Raw genomic sequence first — 18,112 nt, 5'->3', positions numbered from 1 at the left:
TCTAGTTCGTTACTACTGGTATTACTAACTTTAGAGAAGTCATGTTGTCTTGGTTTTTCACGTTTCTTATACTTTTGCATTGGGACTTGTACATCTGTGTTTGGGTTATTTTCAATTTGGGTCTTTTCAAGTGTCCCTGATTCTTTCACAGGAAGTGTTTTTAACATTCAACAAGAACTAGATTTCAGTAAGGCTGAAGTGCCATTTTTCTCTGATGGACTGGTGTCTAGGACCTCAGGCTCAATCCCCAGTGCTCCCCTAAAATTGGAATACTGTCTTCAAAAGGATCATTACCAAAGGGAATGCCTGCTATGAAAATCCAATAATAGTCAAATTAAAAAAAGAAACACAACACCCCTTAAATGCCAATCATTTTAGGAAGTAAAGGAGCACTGATAATACTGTGTAGAGTGATATGTTAACCACTTTGTAAAGTGAGATCAAAAACAGAGTAAGACTAGTGATTAGTGATAGAGGGGGAGAAAGAGGATAAATATGAATAAAAGAGGGAAAATCTGGAGGGATGTGTCAGTTTTGGCTAAAGTAAAATGAAAAGACATCAGTAAACTCATACACCCAGATAATTTACAACCATCCAGATCTCAGGAGGCTGAGACACTGAATCCCTACAAACCAGGAAAAGTTTGTGCTCTTTGAAAAAGGAAAAGATAGATGTTGAGGACAAAAGCAAAGGAGACCAGAGCTGCCTGCTAATCTGACACTAGTGTTAAGTAAGGAAGACTAAGGAAAGAGGAGAAAGCCAAGTGCAGGATGGAGTCTAATGCAGTCCAGCCTGCTTGCTAGTCTACCTGTTTTTTCTCTGGCTCACAGAGGACCATCACACCTCTAGACATCCCTTTGTAAGGTCACACCTATGGACAACCTTTCAGGAGTCCAGCTATCAGTGCTGGCCTACCCCAGTGTAGTCCATCCCAATGTCCAGTCTGCTGCCTGAAACCTGGGTCCATCTACATTGCCCTGCAGACTCTGCTCCAACCAAGTTTTCATCTCACCGAAGACTGCATAGTTCTGATCGAAGTTTCCACCTACAGTCTAGAAGCATTCTGGCCAGGTTTCAGCATACGGTCCCACGGCATTTGCTCTGAGTTTCCCAAGAGCGTGGTTCAAAGAGGTCTCGGGCACCACAGCCACCAAGATTGCAGAGGTCTTTTTTAAATGGCATCCCACGGCTGCCCAGTGCTGAAAAGAGACTTCTGGAATCTCTCCTCACTCTGACCATGTCACTCTGAATCCCTTGTCTGGCCTCTCCCTCTTTCTCTGCACCTTAAAATGCTTACCCCTGAAAGTCCAAGTGCAAATCTTCTGAGCCTTTCTGTGTTAAGCCCTGGCCCTTATCTGCTTTTTCCTCTCAATGGAAGTGGAATCGCTCCTCAAACCAAGCCAATCTCCCCAGGACTTCTTCTCCAGCTTTAGAAAGCCCCCTGTTTTACCTCAGTATTAAAACTAGCGGTAACTAAACATCAGCACTTCCAGAGTCATCATCCAGCTTCCAGTGTATTGCGTGCAGAATCTAGCAGAGCATCCCTGTCTCTCGTCCTCCATCCTCCTTCCTGTCTGCTCCTGAAGGGCTCTTGAGAACCCCCCCCCCCCCCGCCTCCAGGAGGAGGCACTCTAGCAGTAAGGCATCTGTGGACAGAATCCCCACCCCCAGCAAGCACAGGGGTCTGCTCTCTGAAGAAAAGGGAGAGCTTTGTTGAAGTGAAACTCCAGAGTCACCCTCTAAAACCAGGGGAACCACCATTGACATACAGAGGAAGATCCCAAGCATAGGGGAAGTGCTGGGTTCTGAGGTCATGGCCACGGGAGGAACCACCAGGACTTTGTAGAAATCCCCTTTGACTGGGGAAACATTTACCTAGATCACCACCCACTAACCACCCCAGTGTTCCTGCTCATGCATTTGTCTTCTTCTAAAGATTCCTTTATTTTTTAATTGATATGCATGAGTGGCTTGCCTGTGTTTATGCCTGTGTACAGAACACATACAGGCCAAAAAAAAAAAAAAAAGGCATTAGGTCCTCTGGAACTGGAGTTATGGTTATTTGTAAGCAGCCATGTGGATAGTGGGAATGAAACCTTGGTCCTCTGCAAGAGCTACAAGTGTTCTTAGCCTTTGAGCCATCCCTCCAGCCCCTATGTTGTCATTTCTGAACATCCGTTATAAGCCAGGCATCCTTCTGGTGCATAATCAGACGCAGCCCTTTCCCTCAGGCCTGAAAACAGTCTCCAATGACTCCCTGCCTGGAGCTCGAGGGAGCCCCCAAGTCAGAGTAGGTAGTCAAAATGAAACCTTTTATCCAAGTACCTGATATTTACCCATTTTGGCCTATTTTGTTACATATTCCCAAAATAGTGCCTCCCTTGAGTTATTAATTTCGTTGGAAGACTCAGGCTCCTTGCTCACAGATTTTACAGAACAAGAGTCCAATGGCTTTCTTTTACTGATGAGGAAAATGACGTCTGGGAAGATACGTGCCATTGATGCATGTCCCTGACCAATGACCAAGGAAGCAGGATAAAAAGAGGAAGTAACTAGATGTTTCTCTCAAGTTCTTTCCTTTGTAGGTCTCAATTTCCTGCCTGTTCTACCTGCATGTCATGGGCTGTCTCCCTTTTAAAAATAGTCTTGTCCAAGTCTAGTCCGCACTGTCTCAGACTGTCCTCTTCTTTGGAATAGGGTCACTACAGATGTAGTTAGCTGAGATGAGAGCACCCTTGAGCAGGGTCAGCTCCTAATCCATCATCGCAGGAGTCCTCACAAGCCAAGAACTCCCTGTAGTAATGAAGAGGGTAGGGAGTACAGGGCTGAAACCCATCAAAGACTCCTAACAGTACCAGAAGCTACACAAACCACGAACCACGTTCTCCCTAGAGCCTCCAAGACAGCTAGGTCCTGCTCCCGCCTCTCTCATGGCGCCTCATCTTCTGGTGTCTGAATGAGGTCCTGCCTTCCTCTTACCACCTCCCTGCTTACTGCCACCTCCAAGACCGCCTGTCTCCCACAGCTGTCAGAGCCACCTTTCCTGCCAGAGGATCCCCTCTTCCATGAAGCTACCCCAGAATTTGGTTGTTTCAGTTGTTTGTTTATTGATTCTTGCCGGTTTCTTTCTTTCTTTCTTTCTTTCTTTCTTTCTTTCTTTCTTTCTTTCTTTCTTTCTTTCTTCCTTCCTTCCTTCCTTCCTTCCTTTCTTTCTCTCTCTCTCTTTCTTTCTTTCTTTCTCTCTTTCTTTCTTTCTTTCTTTCTATCTTTCTTTCTCTCTCTCTTTCTTTCTCTCTCTCTCTTTCTTTCTTTCTTTCTTTTTTTCTTTCTCTCTCTCCCTTCCTTCCTTCCTTTCTTTCTTTCTTTCTTTCTTTCTCTCTTTCTCTCTTTCTCTCTTTCTCTCTTTCTTTCTTTCTTTCAAGACAGGGTCTCAACTATATAGCTCTTGGCTGTCCTGAAAAATCACTCTGTAGACTAGGCTGGCCTCAAACTCACAGAGATCTGCCTGCCCCTGCCTCCTGAGTGTTGGATTAAAGGCATGTGCACCATCACCACTGCCTGGCTATTTTGTCAATTCTTCTTCTTTTTGGTAGGGTAGGGGGAGGTTCAAGACAGGGTTTCACTGTGTAGCCTGGCTGTCCTGGAGCTTGCTCTGTAAACCAGGCTGGTCTTGAACTCAGAGACATCCTCCTGCCTCTAATGCTGGGATCAAAGGCGTGCACCGTCACCACTGGGTGTGTGTTGCCGATTCTTAATCTGCCTCTTCAGTGTCACTGAGATCACACCTCTTCATTCTGTTTGTGTGCTCACTGCATTCTATGCGCTGTCACATTTATAAATCTCATTTTTCAAACTGGCTCCTGGGAACTTTAGAACCGGCACTGATGTAGAAGAAACTCGAGTGTCAGAACTGACGCTTATAAAGGCTTACTGATAGATTTGCTTAAGTCACTAAAACATTAAGTCACCCAAAGTAGAATTTAGCTAAGGGGGCCACTGCCTCCAAAATACACCAAAGATAAGAAGAATGCTAACCAGGTCTGTTTGAGATCAGTGAAAGTTAGGATGCTGGGATGCTGATGTTTGTTTACAAAGATGGAGCCCCAATTAGGCTCCATTCCCATAACAAAAGGAGGAAACTCTGAATTACAAATGGCCATGAGGCTCATCTCCAGATCAAAGAGCATGACTCTAAGGGTGGCTGAGGAGGCTGCACATGCTCACAACCATCATTAGGTCCCAGCCTGCAGTAAGTCCCCTGTGCTCTTCTCTAGAAAAGCATAATTCTTCGCAGCAGGCAAGACGACCCCGGGTAACAACTATTGGAAAAGTACAACACTGCTATACTTAAATAATTCTGGCAATATCTTTGCTGTGTAAATCTCCCATCTGCCCAAGCAGCCAGACTTGTAGTCTCTTGTCTCTGTTTAAATCGTTCAAAGTGTGACCTGGAACTGGACCTAAATGTAAGGATGACAGTGTGTGTGTGGAATGCACAAGCCTAAGGTGTGTGAGTTACTAAAACCATCTATTCATGGCCTGCTCCTCTATGGGCACTAGCCAGAGCTGGACACATGCTATGCTGAAAAGCTTTTTCCCCCTCTATTAATCTATTAAGTATGCAGAGTGATTTCTCACTGAGAAGGCATATTAATATTAATTCTAGAATAATACCAGTTACTTCTTAGGATGGGTTCATAGCCTGTAGCAGAGAGTCTTCAGAACTGGTAAACAAGGGAGAAGTGCTTGGGGGGCAAGCCCGCCAGCCAGAGTTCAATCCCCAGATGCCATGTAAAGATAGAAGGAAAAAGCCAACTGCACAAAGTTATCCCCTGACTCCCCCGTACACACTGTAGCACATGCATGGCCATGTACTAACAAGAAATAGCTTTCTAAAAAAGAAAGACAAGAGAAAACGAATGATTCCCAGTCTGGGGTGGGGGTGGGGGGCATGTTGAAGGCCTGAGAATCTTACCGTTCTTTTAAAAACTCTTCAAATTCCTTGCAGTTCTTGCGGCCATTGTTCAGATGCTGGATGATGCTGTCGTAGCCGACAGTGCTGAGGATGTCCGTGCTCTGGAGGAATGAACAGCATAGCGTCAGACTAGGAATCAGCATGAAGGAGGCATGGGGCAGAAGGGGCAGGAAGCCCGCAATGGGACTTTCACCGAATCATTTTTACAAAGATGTAACCCAAGAGAAATCAGGAAAGAAGTAAAAATGAACAGCTGGAAAAAAAAATAGTTAAAATGGTGAAACTGAAGAGCCACCAAACAGAAGAGACAAGACAGAGGAATGGGAGGCCTAAGGATGAGGGGTGAGGCGGACTCAAGTCCCTCTCTGGGCCTCCATCCACACCTAAGTCAGGACAGGAGAGACAGGGTGTTGTGTGCTCCTTCAAATCGCTTGTCAGAAACTGTCTCTGGCTACCAGGTGGTGGCGCACGCCTTTAATCCCAGCACTGGGAGGCAGAGGCAGGTGGAGCTCTGTGAGTTCGAGGCCAGCCTAGACTGTAGAGTGAGTTCCAGCATAGCCAGGACTACACAGAGTATATTAATTTGAATGTAATTGGCCCCCATAATCTCATAGGGAGTGGCGTTCTTAAGAGGTGTGGCTTTGTGGAGTAAATGTGGCCTTGTTGGAAGAAATGTGTCACTGTGGGGGTGGGCTTTGAGATTTCCTATGCTCAAGATAATGGCCCAGTGTCTGAGTCTACTTCCTGTTTAATTTTTAAATGCATTAGTAAATACAATCTGAAGACCTGTCAATTACCCAACAAAAGCATGGCATCACAGGGAAAATCTGTGATGTGCCAATAGTCTCTTCCTGGTCTATGGCATTTCCTGGAGAATCTACCAAATTTGGCCCCTACTCTTGTCCCATAAGTCTGAGGAGGCAGTCAAGCACAGAGAACCAGCTCCTCTCAAAACTAAAACGAAGTACCCATATGTAGGACCAAGGTGGGGGGAGGAGAGAGAGAGAGAGAGAGAGAGAGAGAGAGAGAGAGAGAGAGAGAGAGAGAGAGAGAGAGACTGACACTACAGGCCCATTTTAATCAGGGGCTAAACAACATTCAGTTTGTCCTTAATCCTGCCACCAAAGACCCTGACATCTCCTCCCACAGCCAGTTAGACCTCTTGAAGGACTGTGGAATAGCCACAAAAGGGAAGCAGTCCTGAACCACAAGGAAGAGTGAGAAGGCAAGCCCCAGAGTGGAAGAAAGTGGCCACTGTCCTGACGGAATCATGAATGGGAGTCTGGGCCAGCACTGCTGCACATAGTTCCTGACCCAAGTTTGGGGGAAAGAATATTCAATTTTTAATTAGCAACTTCACTACCCCCTCTTCAATACAGTATTTACACTATCCTTTGCAAAATCCAAAGCCAGGCTTTCAACTCTCATGTTTTCTGGGAGTCTTTTCTGGGTAGCCCAATTCCCTCTTCTAAGTCCTCAGACAGATTTCTGCCCAACTCTATTGAACGTGCCTAGAGCTTCATGCAACACTGTCACCACCCCTGCACCCCTCACAGAAAAACCTCCCTTGATGTCATACACCTCGGGGGCCTACAGCAGAAATGTGCAGGGTGAGATGTCTCCCACCCAAACACATAACAAGAACAGAACAAGAAAGCAAAGCCCCCAGGGAAGTGAACAAAGGCATGTAAAGGCTCATTGTCAAAGTCATTTTGTAGACAGATGTCTCCATTCCTACCCATCAAGAACGCTAGACTTCTCTGTACTATGACATCAGGGAGGTGGTTTCCCTCTTCTTAATTAATAGTACAAATAGTTAGATCTGGTGTGGCAAGAAAGCTAGAACAGAGTTTCCTGAAAACACAGGCCTCCCAGCTGCCAGTCTCAAAACCAAAACAGAGCGGCCGCCCAGTCACTCTGAAATCAGTGAAGAAAGGAACGCCAATAAGAAGTAACTAAGAAAAGAGATTCTCAGAAAAAGCAAAGCACCCAGCACCCAGGTCCACAGCAGCGGAGGGCTGGCCTATGCTAGTCGGAGAGCATGAGCACTAACCTGAAAGACGGAAATAAGATCGGGAGGGCAAAGCCACACAGAGGAATGCACATGCAGCCCGAGATATAGCAAGACACCCGGCACCAAGGGAGAGAGCTCGGTGGGCAAAACGTCGGCTTCACACCAAAGTATGAAGCACGGAGTTCGGTCCAGGCACCACATAAAAGTCAGGGGTCGTAGCGCGTGTTCATAATCCCAGCCCTGGTGAGGCAGAGACAAGCACATCCCTGGTGGAGCTTGCTGGCTAGCCAGCCTAGACTACTCAGCAAGCTCCAGTGAAAGACCATCCAGCGAGAGATTGTCTCAAAAAACAAGGTGGACAGCTCCTGAGGGAGACTGCCAGAGGCTGGCCGCTGGCCTCTATACACACCTGCACCTGCATATCCACAAAGACAGGGCAGGAGAGGGACGAGAAGGGGAGAGAAAGAGAGGAAGGGAAGGTTGGCAGAAATAAAAATATAGCTAGTAGGACTAGGGGGATAGCTCAGAGGTTACTTGCTTGCACACACACAAATTAAAAACAATTTTTAAAATCAATGTAAATATACAAATAGCAAAATAAAGGAGAAATTTTTAAGAGAGCATCACTATCTGCCATTAGAAGTGGGAATGACAAAACCCTTGATCCTAATCCTCAGAATCAGAATCAGAGGCTTCTGTGCAAATCCACACCTCCCCCCCACCTCCCGCCGCAACCTTTCCCACACGGGTCTCCTCTCCCATCTCCAGGAGGAACAATGCACATTGCTACCCCAAGACCTTTCCGAATACTATTCCTTTAGTGGAAAGGGCATGTCTTCCTTCTTCACTTAAATCCTACCTCAGCTTCAGCGCCTGTTCAAATCCCATTTCTTCTCTGAACAGCATCTTCCTGGAAGAATTTACTGTCCTTGGTCCCTGGAGTGTTTATTGTCACTTGGCTAACAGCATATACTGTTTTGTGTCATGAGCTATCATTTTTTGTTTGTTTGTTTAGTTTTGTTTTGTTTTGTTTTTTGTTTTTCTTTCTTTCTTTTGAGACCAGGTCTCATGAAACTCAGATTGATCTAATTTACTACATCATAGCCAAGTATGGCCCTCAACTTCTGATCTTTCTGCCTCAACCTCCCAAATGCTGGGATTACAGCCATCACACCAGGTTTATATTACTGGGATTACAGCCACCACACCTGGTTTATATGGTACTGGGATTACAGCCATCACACCAGGTTTATATGGTACTGGGATTACAGCCATCACACCAGGTTTATATGGTACTGGGATTACAGCCATCACACCAGGTTTATATAGTACTGGGATTACAGCCACCACACCAGGTTTATATAGTACTGGATTCCAGCCATCACACCAGGTTTATATGGTACTGGGATTACAGCCATCACACCAGGTTTATATAGTACGGGGGATCAAACCCAGGGCCAGTGCATGCTAGAGAAGCAATATCAGCTGAGCTACATTCCCAACCCTAGTTAGCATATTTTCTAACAAATCAGTTAACTCATCATAGGTAATTTGGATTAGGCACAAATTTTATCATTCATATCAATGGCTTTTGACATACATTTTAATTTCATACCAACTACACACAAAATACTAACAAATTTATAAAGCCAGCCCAAAGTTGAATACTTGCAACCAGGGAGCCTACCATTCATTCCAGGGGGTCAGTAAAAATCATACACAGAAAACAAACATGTATGTCCAAAGAAAGTTAGAGATGAGCACAGTATATAACATGGCCATATGAAGAACATGTGTGATTACTACAGGAGAAAAAGAAGGGAAGTTTAGACTAGTCCTAAGAGAAAAGAAGAAATGAAGAAATTGGGGGCAGGTGAGGCAGGGTCTTGCTGTGTTCCCCAGGCTGGCCTGAAACTGACAACCCTCCTAACTCAGCCTCCCACAGGTTAGAATTACAGGTATGTGTCACCACTAATGGCCAAGAAATAAGATTTAAATAGAGTCCTTTAACATAACCAGGATTCACCTGGAAAAATATAAAAGCATTTCAAATAAAATGACAATGAAAATATCAGAATTCGCCTGGCGTGGTGCCACATGCCTTTGATCCCAGAATTCAGGAGGCAGAGGCAGGTGGATCTCTGTGCGTTCAAGGTCAACCTGGTCTACAGTGTGAGTTCCAGGATAGCTAGGGCTACACAGAGAAACCCTGTCTCACAAAACCAATACACACACACACACACACACACACACACACACACACACACACACACACACACACACCAAAACTTATGAGATGAGATGAGGCTCAACCAGCCAGTTGCTTGTCTAACATGCACAAGCCTGATTTCAATTCCCAGCACTGCAGAAGCCAAGTACTGTAGCACATACCTATACTCCCAGCACTCTGAAAGGAGGACCAAGAGTTCAAGGTCAGCTTTGGCTACATAGTGAGTTAGAAGCCAGCCTGGAGCATATAAGACCCTGTCTCCAATAAATAATAAAAGTGAACAAAGAGAGAGAGAGAGAGAGAGAGAGAGAGAGAGAGAGAGAGAGAGAGAGAGAGAGAGAGAGAGATGATTTTAAAGGTACTGACCTAAGCTTTTACTTTAAGTAGCTCAAGAAAAAGAACCAGTTAAACTTGTAGTAAATGGTAGAAAGATTTAAAATAGGGGAATTCAGTAAAGAGGAACACAAAACAGAGAAACACTGATGAAACCAAGAAGTCCCTTGAAGAGTTAAACAAAATTGATAAACTATGTCAATCAAAAATAAGAGGGGGGGAATAAAATACAAACTGCCAATATCAGAATGAAAGTGGGAGCATTGATACAGATTTCAGTCAATGCAGATTCTACAGGTATTATAAGCTAAAGTAGCAGGTGTGGTGGTACACACCTGTAACTCCAGCACGTCAGCATCTGAGGCACGGAGAATTCAAGTTCAAGACCAGCCTGCACAACACAGTGAAATCCTATCTCCAAACCCAAAAGACATCTCAGCAGTTAAGAGATCCTGTTCTTCACAGAACAAAAGTTCAGTTCCCAGCACCCACACTGGGCAGCTCACAGGTCACACCTGTAACTCCAAGTCCAAGGGGATCCAACCAGCCTATGGTCTCTGAGGACACCTACATTCATGTGCACAGTGCACATACCCACTCACAGACACGCATAGATACATAGGCATAATTAAAAATAAAATAATTTTTTACTGGAAAAAAAGAAGGAAATATCAGACGGGCAGTGGTGGTGCACACCTTTAGTCCCAACACTCGGGAGGCAGAAGCAGGTGAATCTCTGAGTTCAATGCCAGCCTGGTCTACAGAATGAGTTCCAGGACAACAAGGGCAACATTGAAAAAAAAAGAAAAGAAAAAGAAAAAGGAAACATCATGAAGTCCACTAACAACACAAATGAGCATCAGAAGATAGGAGTAGCCCCACATCTTTAAAGAAACATAAAACTTAAAGTTCTCTCACAATGAAATGAAAGAAAACTGACCCAAAGCAGGGCATGGTGGCTCATACCTTCAATCCCATCACTCATGAGGCAGAGGCAGACGGATCTCTGTGAGTTCAAGGCCAGCTTGGTCTACACAGCAAGTTCTAGGCCAGCCAGGACTACATAGGGAGGGAAACACCATATCAAAAAGAGAAAAAAAGAAAGAAAGAAAGAAGGGAGGGAGAAAAGAAGGAAGGAAAAGGGGAAGAAAGAAAAAGAAAAAGATTTTAAATATTTTTTAAAGATGTGTTTATTATGTACACAGTGTTCTGCCTGAGTGCCAGATCTCATTACAGATGGTTGTGAGCCACCATGTGTTTGCTGGGAATTGAACTCAGGACCTCTGGAAGAGCAGCCAGTGCTTTTAACCACTGAGCCATCTCTCCAGCCCTCAAGATTTTAAATATTACAATGACATAAAAATACAAACTATTCTGGAATAAACACTGAAGTTGTGAAATTTCTTTACTGGAAACCTCAAAAAAAAAAAGCATTGCTAAAAGAAAGGTAAGTTCTCAGTAAAGGCAGCCATCCATCCTATTTGAAGGCATAAAAACTGCTAAAAAGTTGATTTTCTCCCAATTGCTCTACAGATGCAACATAATTCCATCAGAATCCCCAAGTCCTCTTCTCTAAATAACTGCAATTTGGACCTAAAATTCATGAAGGGTTACAAAGGACCTGGACTAGGCACAAAATAAAATTTTGGTTGAAGTGTTCTGTTTGAGAAACATAGCCAGCGCCAGGCATGGTAACACAAAAGTGTAACCCAGCACTTGGGAAGTGGAGGCAGGAGGATCAGTTTAAGAACAGCTTTGACTACATAGCGAGTTCAAGGCCAGCCTGAACTCCCTGAGACCCTGACATAGAAGCTGGAAGATTGAGACCACCTGACTCGAGAACTTTCCGTGAAGTTACAATAATCAGAACTGCATGGTAGAGACCCGCCCGAAGAAAAACAAGCAGGCAATGGAACAGAAAAAGATACAGAAATAGACTCATTTGTCTATAACCAACTGATGTTCAGCAAAGTGCCCAAAGCTGCTTAGTTCTTCTGAACAGATGTTCCTGGAACATCTGAGTAAACTCGATGGGCAAAGTCTCCATTCATCTTCTACCGTATGTGAAAGTCAATTTGAAATGAACACGCATTTAAATATAAAGGTAAAACATAATGTTTTTAGGAGAAAGCATAGGAAATTATCTTTAAGAACTTGAGGTCATCCAAAAGGAACCACAGTGGGCTTCGGAATGGCTCAGTCTATAAAGCGTTTGCCTTGAAAGCATGGGGAATTAAGTTACATCCCCAGAAGCCACATAAAAAATACCAGGTGTGGTAGCTCACTTGTAATGGGAAGGCAGAGAGAGATGGATCCCTGAGGCTCATTGGCTTAAATAATGAGCTCCAGGACAGAGAAACCCAACTCAAAGGGAGTGTGTGATATCCCTAACAATGATATCTGAGGTTGTTCTTTGGTCTCTATGTGTGCATACATGTGCACATTCACCCTCACATGCATGAGCATGCAAGCATATACACACACTTTTTAAAGAAAAGAAACTATAGTGGTTTGGGGAGCTTCGTAAATCTCTCAAGATCAGAGGAGACTGGGCAGATTCAGGATCGTATAGCCGTAGACAGACTTAGCAAATCTTTAGGGGGAAAAAAGCTTAAAGCTAATGGCCAGAGATTTAGCTCAATAGGGGTGTACTTAGCATGTATAAAGCTCTAGGCTTGCCCTGCAAGAACCAGCAAAAAAAAATAAGTCTACCTGTGTCTGTTCACGTTCCCTGTGAAGGGTTTCTCCCATCCTGTTCACTTGTTTCCAGCTGTTCTCCATTATTTAAAACACTGAGCAGACAGACTGGCAAGAGAGCTCAGGGGGTAAAGGCACTTGCCACCAAGCCTGATGACTTGCCCCCATATTCATAGCAATCATGTGCACGCGTGCACAAAATAAATAAGTAAATAAATGATTTTTAAAACAAAGAACAAATTAATTAATTTTTAAATTAAAAAATACTGGACTAGTAATGTGGCTTAGCTGGCAGAGCACGGACCTAGCATGCAGACTTCTGGATTTGATAGAGAAAGATATAGAGACAGATAGATAGACAGACAGATGATAGACAGACAGATGATAGCTAGATAGATAGATAGGTAGATAGATAGATAGATAGATAGATAGATAGATAGATAGATAGATAGATAGATAATGATGGTAAAGAGAGATGATAAATGAGAGAGAGAGAGAGAGCGCGCGCTGGCTGGCTGAAGAGCACTGACAGTTCTTCCAGAAAACCCAGGTTCAATTCCCAGCACCCACATGGCAACTTACAACTGTAACTACTGTTTCTGGGGACCTGACAACCTCTTCTGGCCTCCATGGGTACCAGGAATGCACACAGTGCACATACGGATATTCACACAAAACACTCATACATGTTAAGAAAAAAAATAATTTTTTAAAGTGCTAGAGACTGAACCCAGAGCCTGACACATGCCAAGGAAGCATGCCATCACTATGCTACATCCATGGCCCTAAATACTAGCACATATATAACATTTTTCTCAAGTCATGACTACTTAAAAGGGCATCTGCAGAGAACAGACTCCCTTTATACCAGTTCCATCCTGTACCTTTGCCACTTATTACAGCTCTTGCTTACTAGTGACAAACTTCATTCATTTCTGGTTTATTCTTTTGGTATTTGTTTTGTTTTGTTTTGTACAAATGAGCAGGATCATATATGTTTCCATTTGTTCATCTGTCTTAGGCCAAAGTAAGTACTACAGACTTGGGAAAATGGCTCAGCAGTTAAGAGTGCTTACTGCTCTTCCAGAGGACCTGAGTTCTGTTCCCAGAACCCATGTTGGGTAGCCCACAACCACCTGTAACTGTAGCCTGTAACTCCAGCCTGAGGTGATCTGATGCCTCTGGCCTCTGCAAGTACCCACACTCATGTACACACACACACACACACACACACACACACACACACACACACACATAATTAAAAATAATAAAAATAAATCCTGGGAGCTTGTGCTGTCTCTCCAGACTAGTTCCTTGAACACTTCTGAGTCACCTAAAGATGCACAGGGTAGACAGACATGGTGCTCTGATGGTCTAACTAAGGACAACTGCCCATACCATACGTAATAGTGTTAAACATGCCATGTTCTATAAAGTAACAGTAATAAATCATTTATTGTGTCCAGGATTTAAGATGCTGTGGTCACTCCTAAAAACTGAACACCAGCCAGGCATGATGGTGCTCACCTTTAATCCCAAAACTCAGCCAAAGGCAATGAGGATCTCTGTGAGTTTGAGGCCAATCTGGTCTATAAAGTGAGTTCCAGGATAGCCAAGACCCTGTCTCAAAGAAAATAAAAACCTGGAGGATCTCTGTGAGTTTGAGGCCAATCTGGTCTATGTAGAGTTCCAGGACAGCTGGGGCTAGAAAAAGAGACCCTGTCTCAAAGAAAATAAAAACCTGAACATCATTCCATATCAGCTCCTTTTTGACAGCTGCATAGACTTGACATATATGGATGTAACAAAGTTTGTGAAGTACTTTCTTTGTATGAGCATAAATTGCTTCCAAAATTTTACAATAAAAAGTTTTTAATGTTTTATAATTTACATAAAAAGGCTGATTCTTAGGTGTTCTATTTATTTTTATTTCTGATTTCTTTGAGGTGTGTGTGTGTGTGTGTGTGTGTGTGTGTGTGTGTGTACACTCACTTGAGTGTGGGTGTGAGGGAGATGTGTGAGTGTTGTCACACTCCTGCAATAATGTGTTTGTGAAGTCAGAGAACAACTTCCAGGAATTGGTTCTCTCCTTCCACAGTCAGTGGGGTTTGGAGATTGAAATCGGGTTCACAGGTTTTGTAACAAGTACCTTCACCCGATGACTCACTGTACTGGCCCTACTTTGGTTTTTTGAAGCAGGGTAGCCAGCTAGCTTTGAACCTTCCATCTCTAGAGTGCTGCGTTTACAGATGTGCACCACTATGCCTAGCCCTGTCTTGGCATTGTATGAGTGTTGTATATATGTGTGCTGTGTGCACGTGTGTGTGTGTGTGTGTGTGTGTGTGTGTGTGTGTGTGTGTGAAGGTGCCCAGAATCCAGAGACAGATGAGATAGCAGGAGTTTTCTCTGTCACTGTCTGACTTTTTGGTTGCTTTGTTTTGTTTTGAGACAGAGCCTCACAATGTAACCCTGGCTGTCTCAGAATTCTCTACGTAGACCAGGCTGGTCTTGGACTCACAGAAATCTGCCTGTCTCTGCCTCCCAAGTGTTAGGGGGATTAAAAGTGTGTGCCACTGCACCTGGCTTGCCTTGCTGGTTTGAGACAGGGTTTCTCCCTGTACCCAGAGCTAGTCTGGTGGCCAGCAAACCCCAGTGATTCTCCTGTCTCTAGCCCTAACAGTTAGGCAGATCACTGTAAGTTCAAGGCCAGCCTAGTCTAAATAGCAAGTTCTAGAGCTACACAGGGAGAGCACATCTCAAAAAATAGTTGGTCAGCTCACCATATTGCATGTGTGTGTGTGTGTGCATGCGTGCGCCCATGCACTTGTGTGTGTGTGTGTGTGTGTGTGTGTGTGTGTGTGTGTGTGTGTGTGTGTGTTCATGTGTGTTCTACTCCTGGGTGTTTTGATAACCTCTTGGTACAATTTCTGATGCTTTTGCTTCTGCATGGAGTGAGATATGGTAGGAAAGGTGTTATCCTGGAGAGAGGAAAACATGCAGAAGCCCCAGAACTGCACTGACCTTTTTCCTTGAAGACTGCCACAGTCCAGCCCTGTTGCTGGAGGCTATCACACTCATGTCAGGCACCTGCTTCGGGGTGTCATCATCTGACACATGGGCAGAACTATCAGAAGCAGCTGCTCCACGTTCACCCTGGCTGAATTCCCAGTGTCCTCTAACTGATCTTGCCATGGCTGCTCCCAGTTCAGCAGCCTCAGAGCTTGTTGCTAAGGTCCTAGGACTTGATGTAGAGAATCCACGTACTCTACGCTCTGTCTACCCTGGGTTGGAAACTTTCTTTCAACCTCTGTCCATCTAGTCCCATCTGCCTCTTACACGGCAGAATGTCCCACAATCGACGGCTCACCAGCAGGTCTTTCTCTGTTTTCTAATGCTGCCATGTCTCATTTGCTATTTTAGTACGGCTTGGGAACAGATGACTGATAGACAAGAGCATTTAATTTCCCATTCAGGGATGGAGACAGGGAGAAAGGCCTCAGATTATAAAAGTAGCATATGTATATTGCAGGGAATTTAGATCGTACATAAAAATGCTAAGATGGCAATCACTCTCAACACTTGGGTGCATATGCATATCCTCCCCACCCCTTCTCTTTTGAGACAGTGTCTGATCCATGTAGTCTAGATTGGTTTCTAATTCCAGTCCCTCTTCCCGCCTCAACCCCTGGAATGCTAAGGAATGTGCCGTCACACCTGGCTTCATCTGCTTTTCTTGTTTAATGTGTTCATGCATAACATAGTTATTTTCTTGCCTTCTGCTTTCGCTTATTTACAATCCACTGATGCTGCCTTTCCCATTGGCCTGCTGACTTGAGAGGAGGGACATTTAGACACGTGTGGACGTCAAGCACGGCTCTCACCTACCAAGAGCTGTCTGAGGGCTGTTGGGGCAAGATGAAAGAACGGCAGGGCTGTAAAATAATGCTGGTGCAGCAACTGGGGTGGTGTAGTGGGCAGCCATTCCAGCTTTGACCTGGAAGTTCCAACCCCCACTGAGGCTTTGGTAACTGTCACACCTACAAGGCAGGGCCGAGAGAGGACCCTGAAGACACGAGATCCAGATGTGCCAGCTCTCTTGGTTCCTGGATCCTGGGACGCTGGAGGTAGACCGAACAGAGTTCTCCAGAGAACACCACCGGACTGGGCTACGCCTTTCTCAGACCCTGTGACCTATCCTTTCATTTGTGAGTTTCCCCACAAAATAAACCTCCCTTTTATCTACATGGAGTCGCCTTAGTATTTCACCAATAGGGTGGGGTATCATTCTTGCCTTCATCTATTACTGTTTCATTAGAGGAAGCTGAAGGACACAACCACTCTATTGACTTTGACCTTGTGTTTAGGAGAACCTGGTAGGAGACAGACCGCAGTTTTCACATCTTCTAAGGCTTCTCTGATACTTCTATAGCTGATTATGACAAACAGTTCTGAATACATAACAAGATATGTTTATTCCACCGGTATCTGCCTTGGTGAAGAAATTCTTGTGTTCTAGACATGTTTCTTTGCCTACGTGGCTAGTCTTGAACTGCTTTTTGAATATGTCTTCAACTCAAAGCACAGTATCTCTTTTAATCCTTCCAATATCTCCCACATTCCAACAGAGCCAATCAGTCAATTGACAGAATGATTTGCCCAAAGTCACATGGCTTGGGGAGTCCCCAAGGCAAGCTAGTCAGCTAGACCATGCAAACCAATAAGCCAGGGTCAGTGAGACCCTGGCTCAGTATAAATAAAACAAAGACCAATCAATGAGGACATCTGACACCTATGTCCTTCATACACATACATGTGCATGCATACCCACCCACACACAAACACTGTACATATAGGCCTACATACTACACACATATACACAGAAAAATAAATAAATAAAAAGAGCTGTGTGACTGGGTGGTGGTGGCACACTCCTTTAGTCCCAGCACTCAGGAGGCCGAGCCAGGAGGATCTCTGTGAGTTCAAGGCCAGCCTGGTCTACAGAGCGAGATCCAGGACAGGCACCAAAACTACACAGAGAAACCCTGTCTCAAAAAAAAAAAAAAAAAAGAGCTGTGTGGCCATGTGGCTTGAGCAGACTTCAGTCTGTTTCACAACACAGCTTTTTGACCCTCAGCTTTTTGTTCTACACAATGAAGATAAAGGGCAAGATGAAGATGAGCAAGAAGCCTCAACAGTAAAGGCACTTCTTCCCCAAGGATAGCAACCTCCGTTCTTTCCTGGTCCTCTGTGGTAGGAGGAGAGACATGACTCCCATAAGTTGCCCTCTCACCCTCCATATGAAGGTTGTGACACTCTTGGAAACACACACACACACACACACACACACACACCAAATTTACTTAAAAATATAATGAAGATAATAATGATGATTATACTGTAAGATTATTGTAAGGCTTGAACAAGATATTCCATTTATAATTGGTAGGCTACTTGTTAATTTTTTTAAGATTTACTTATTTATTTATTATGTATACAGTGTTTTGCCTGTATGTCTGCCTGCAGGCCAGAAGAGGGCACTGGATCTCATTATTGATGGTTGTGAGTCACCATATGGTTGCCGGGAATTGAACTCAGGACCTTTGGTAGAACAGCCAGTGCTCTTAACCACTGAGCCATCTCTCCAGCTCCACTACTTGTTAATATTAATCAACAATAATTCATCCATATTTGCAGAGTTAGATCCACTGAGACAGTAAACAAATAGAAAAAATGATATCTCAGAGTCATTTTGATTTGCATTTCCCTGATGATGAAGGATGTTGAGCAGTTCTTTAAATGTCTTTCAGCCATTTGAGATTCTTCTGTTGAGAATTCTCTGTTTAGATATATAGTCCATTTTTT

The 18,112-nt window shown here is 44.2% G+C and overlaps 1 protein-coding gene across 1 annotated transcript in view; it reads right to left on the bottom strand.

Moving 5' to 3' along the window:
* Pstpip2 (proline-serine-threonine phosphatase interacting protein 2) overlaps positions 1–18,112 on the bottom strand; it is a 94,681-nt gene that overhangs the window by 45,526 nt on the left and 31,043 nt on the right. Inside the window, exon 2 of the mRNA XM_015992682.3 lies at positions 4,977–5,077. Within this exon, the coding sequence (XP_015848168.1) occupies positions 4,977–5,077 (101 nt within the window). The remainder of the gene's footprint in view (positions 1–4,976; positions 5,078–18,112) is intronic.

The sequence above is a fragment of the Peromyscus maniculatus genome, chromosome 19 (genome assembly GCF_049852395.1).
Source record: "Peromyscus maniculatus bairdii isolate BWxNUB_F1_BW_parent chromosome 19, HU_Pman_BW_mat_3.1, whole genome shotgun sequence".
NCBI classification, from domain to species: domain Eukaryota; kingdom Metazoa; phylum Chordata; class Mammalia; order Rodentia; family Cricetidae; genus Peromyscus; species Peromyscus maniculatus.
The sequence above is the reverse complement of the archived record's forward strand: the minus strand, read 5'-3'. Positions and strand labels throughout refer to the sequence as shown.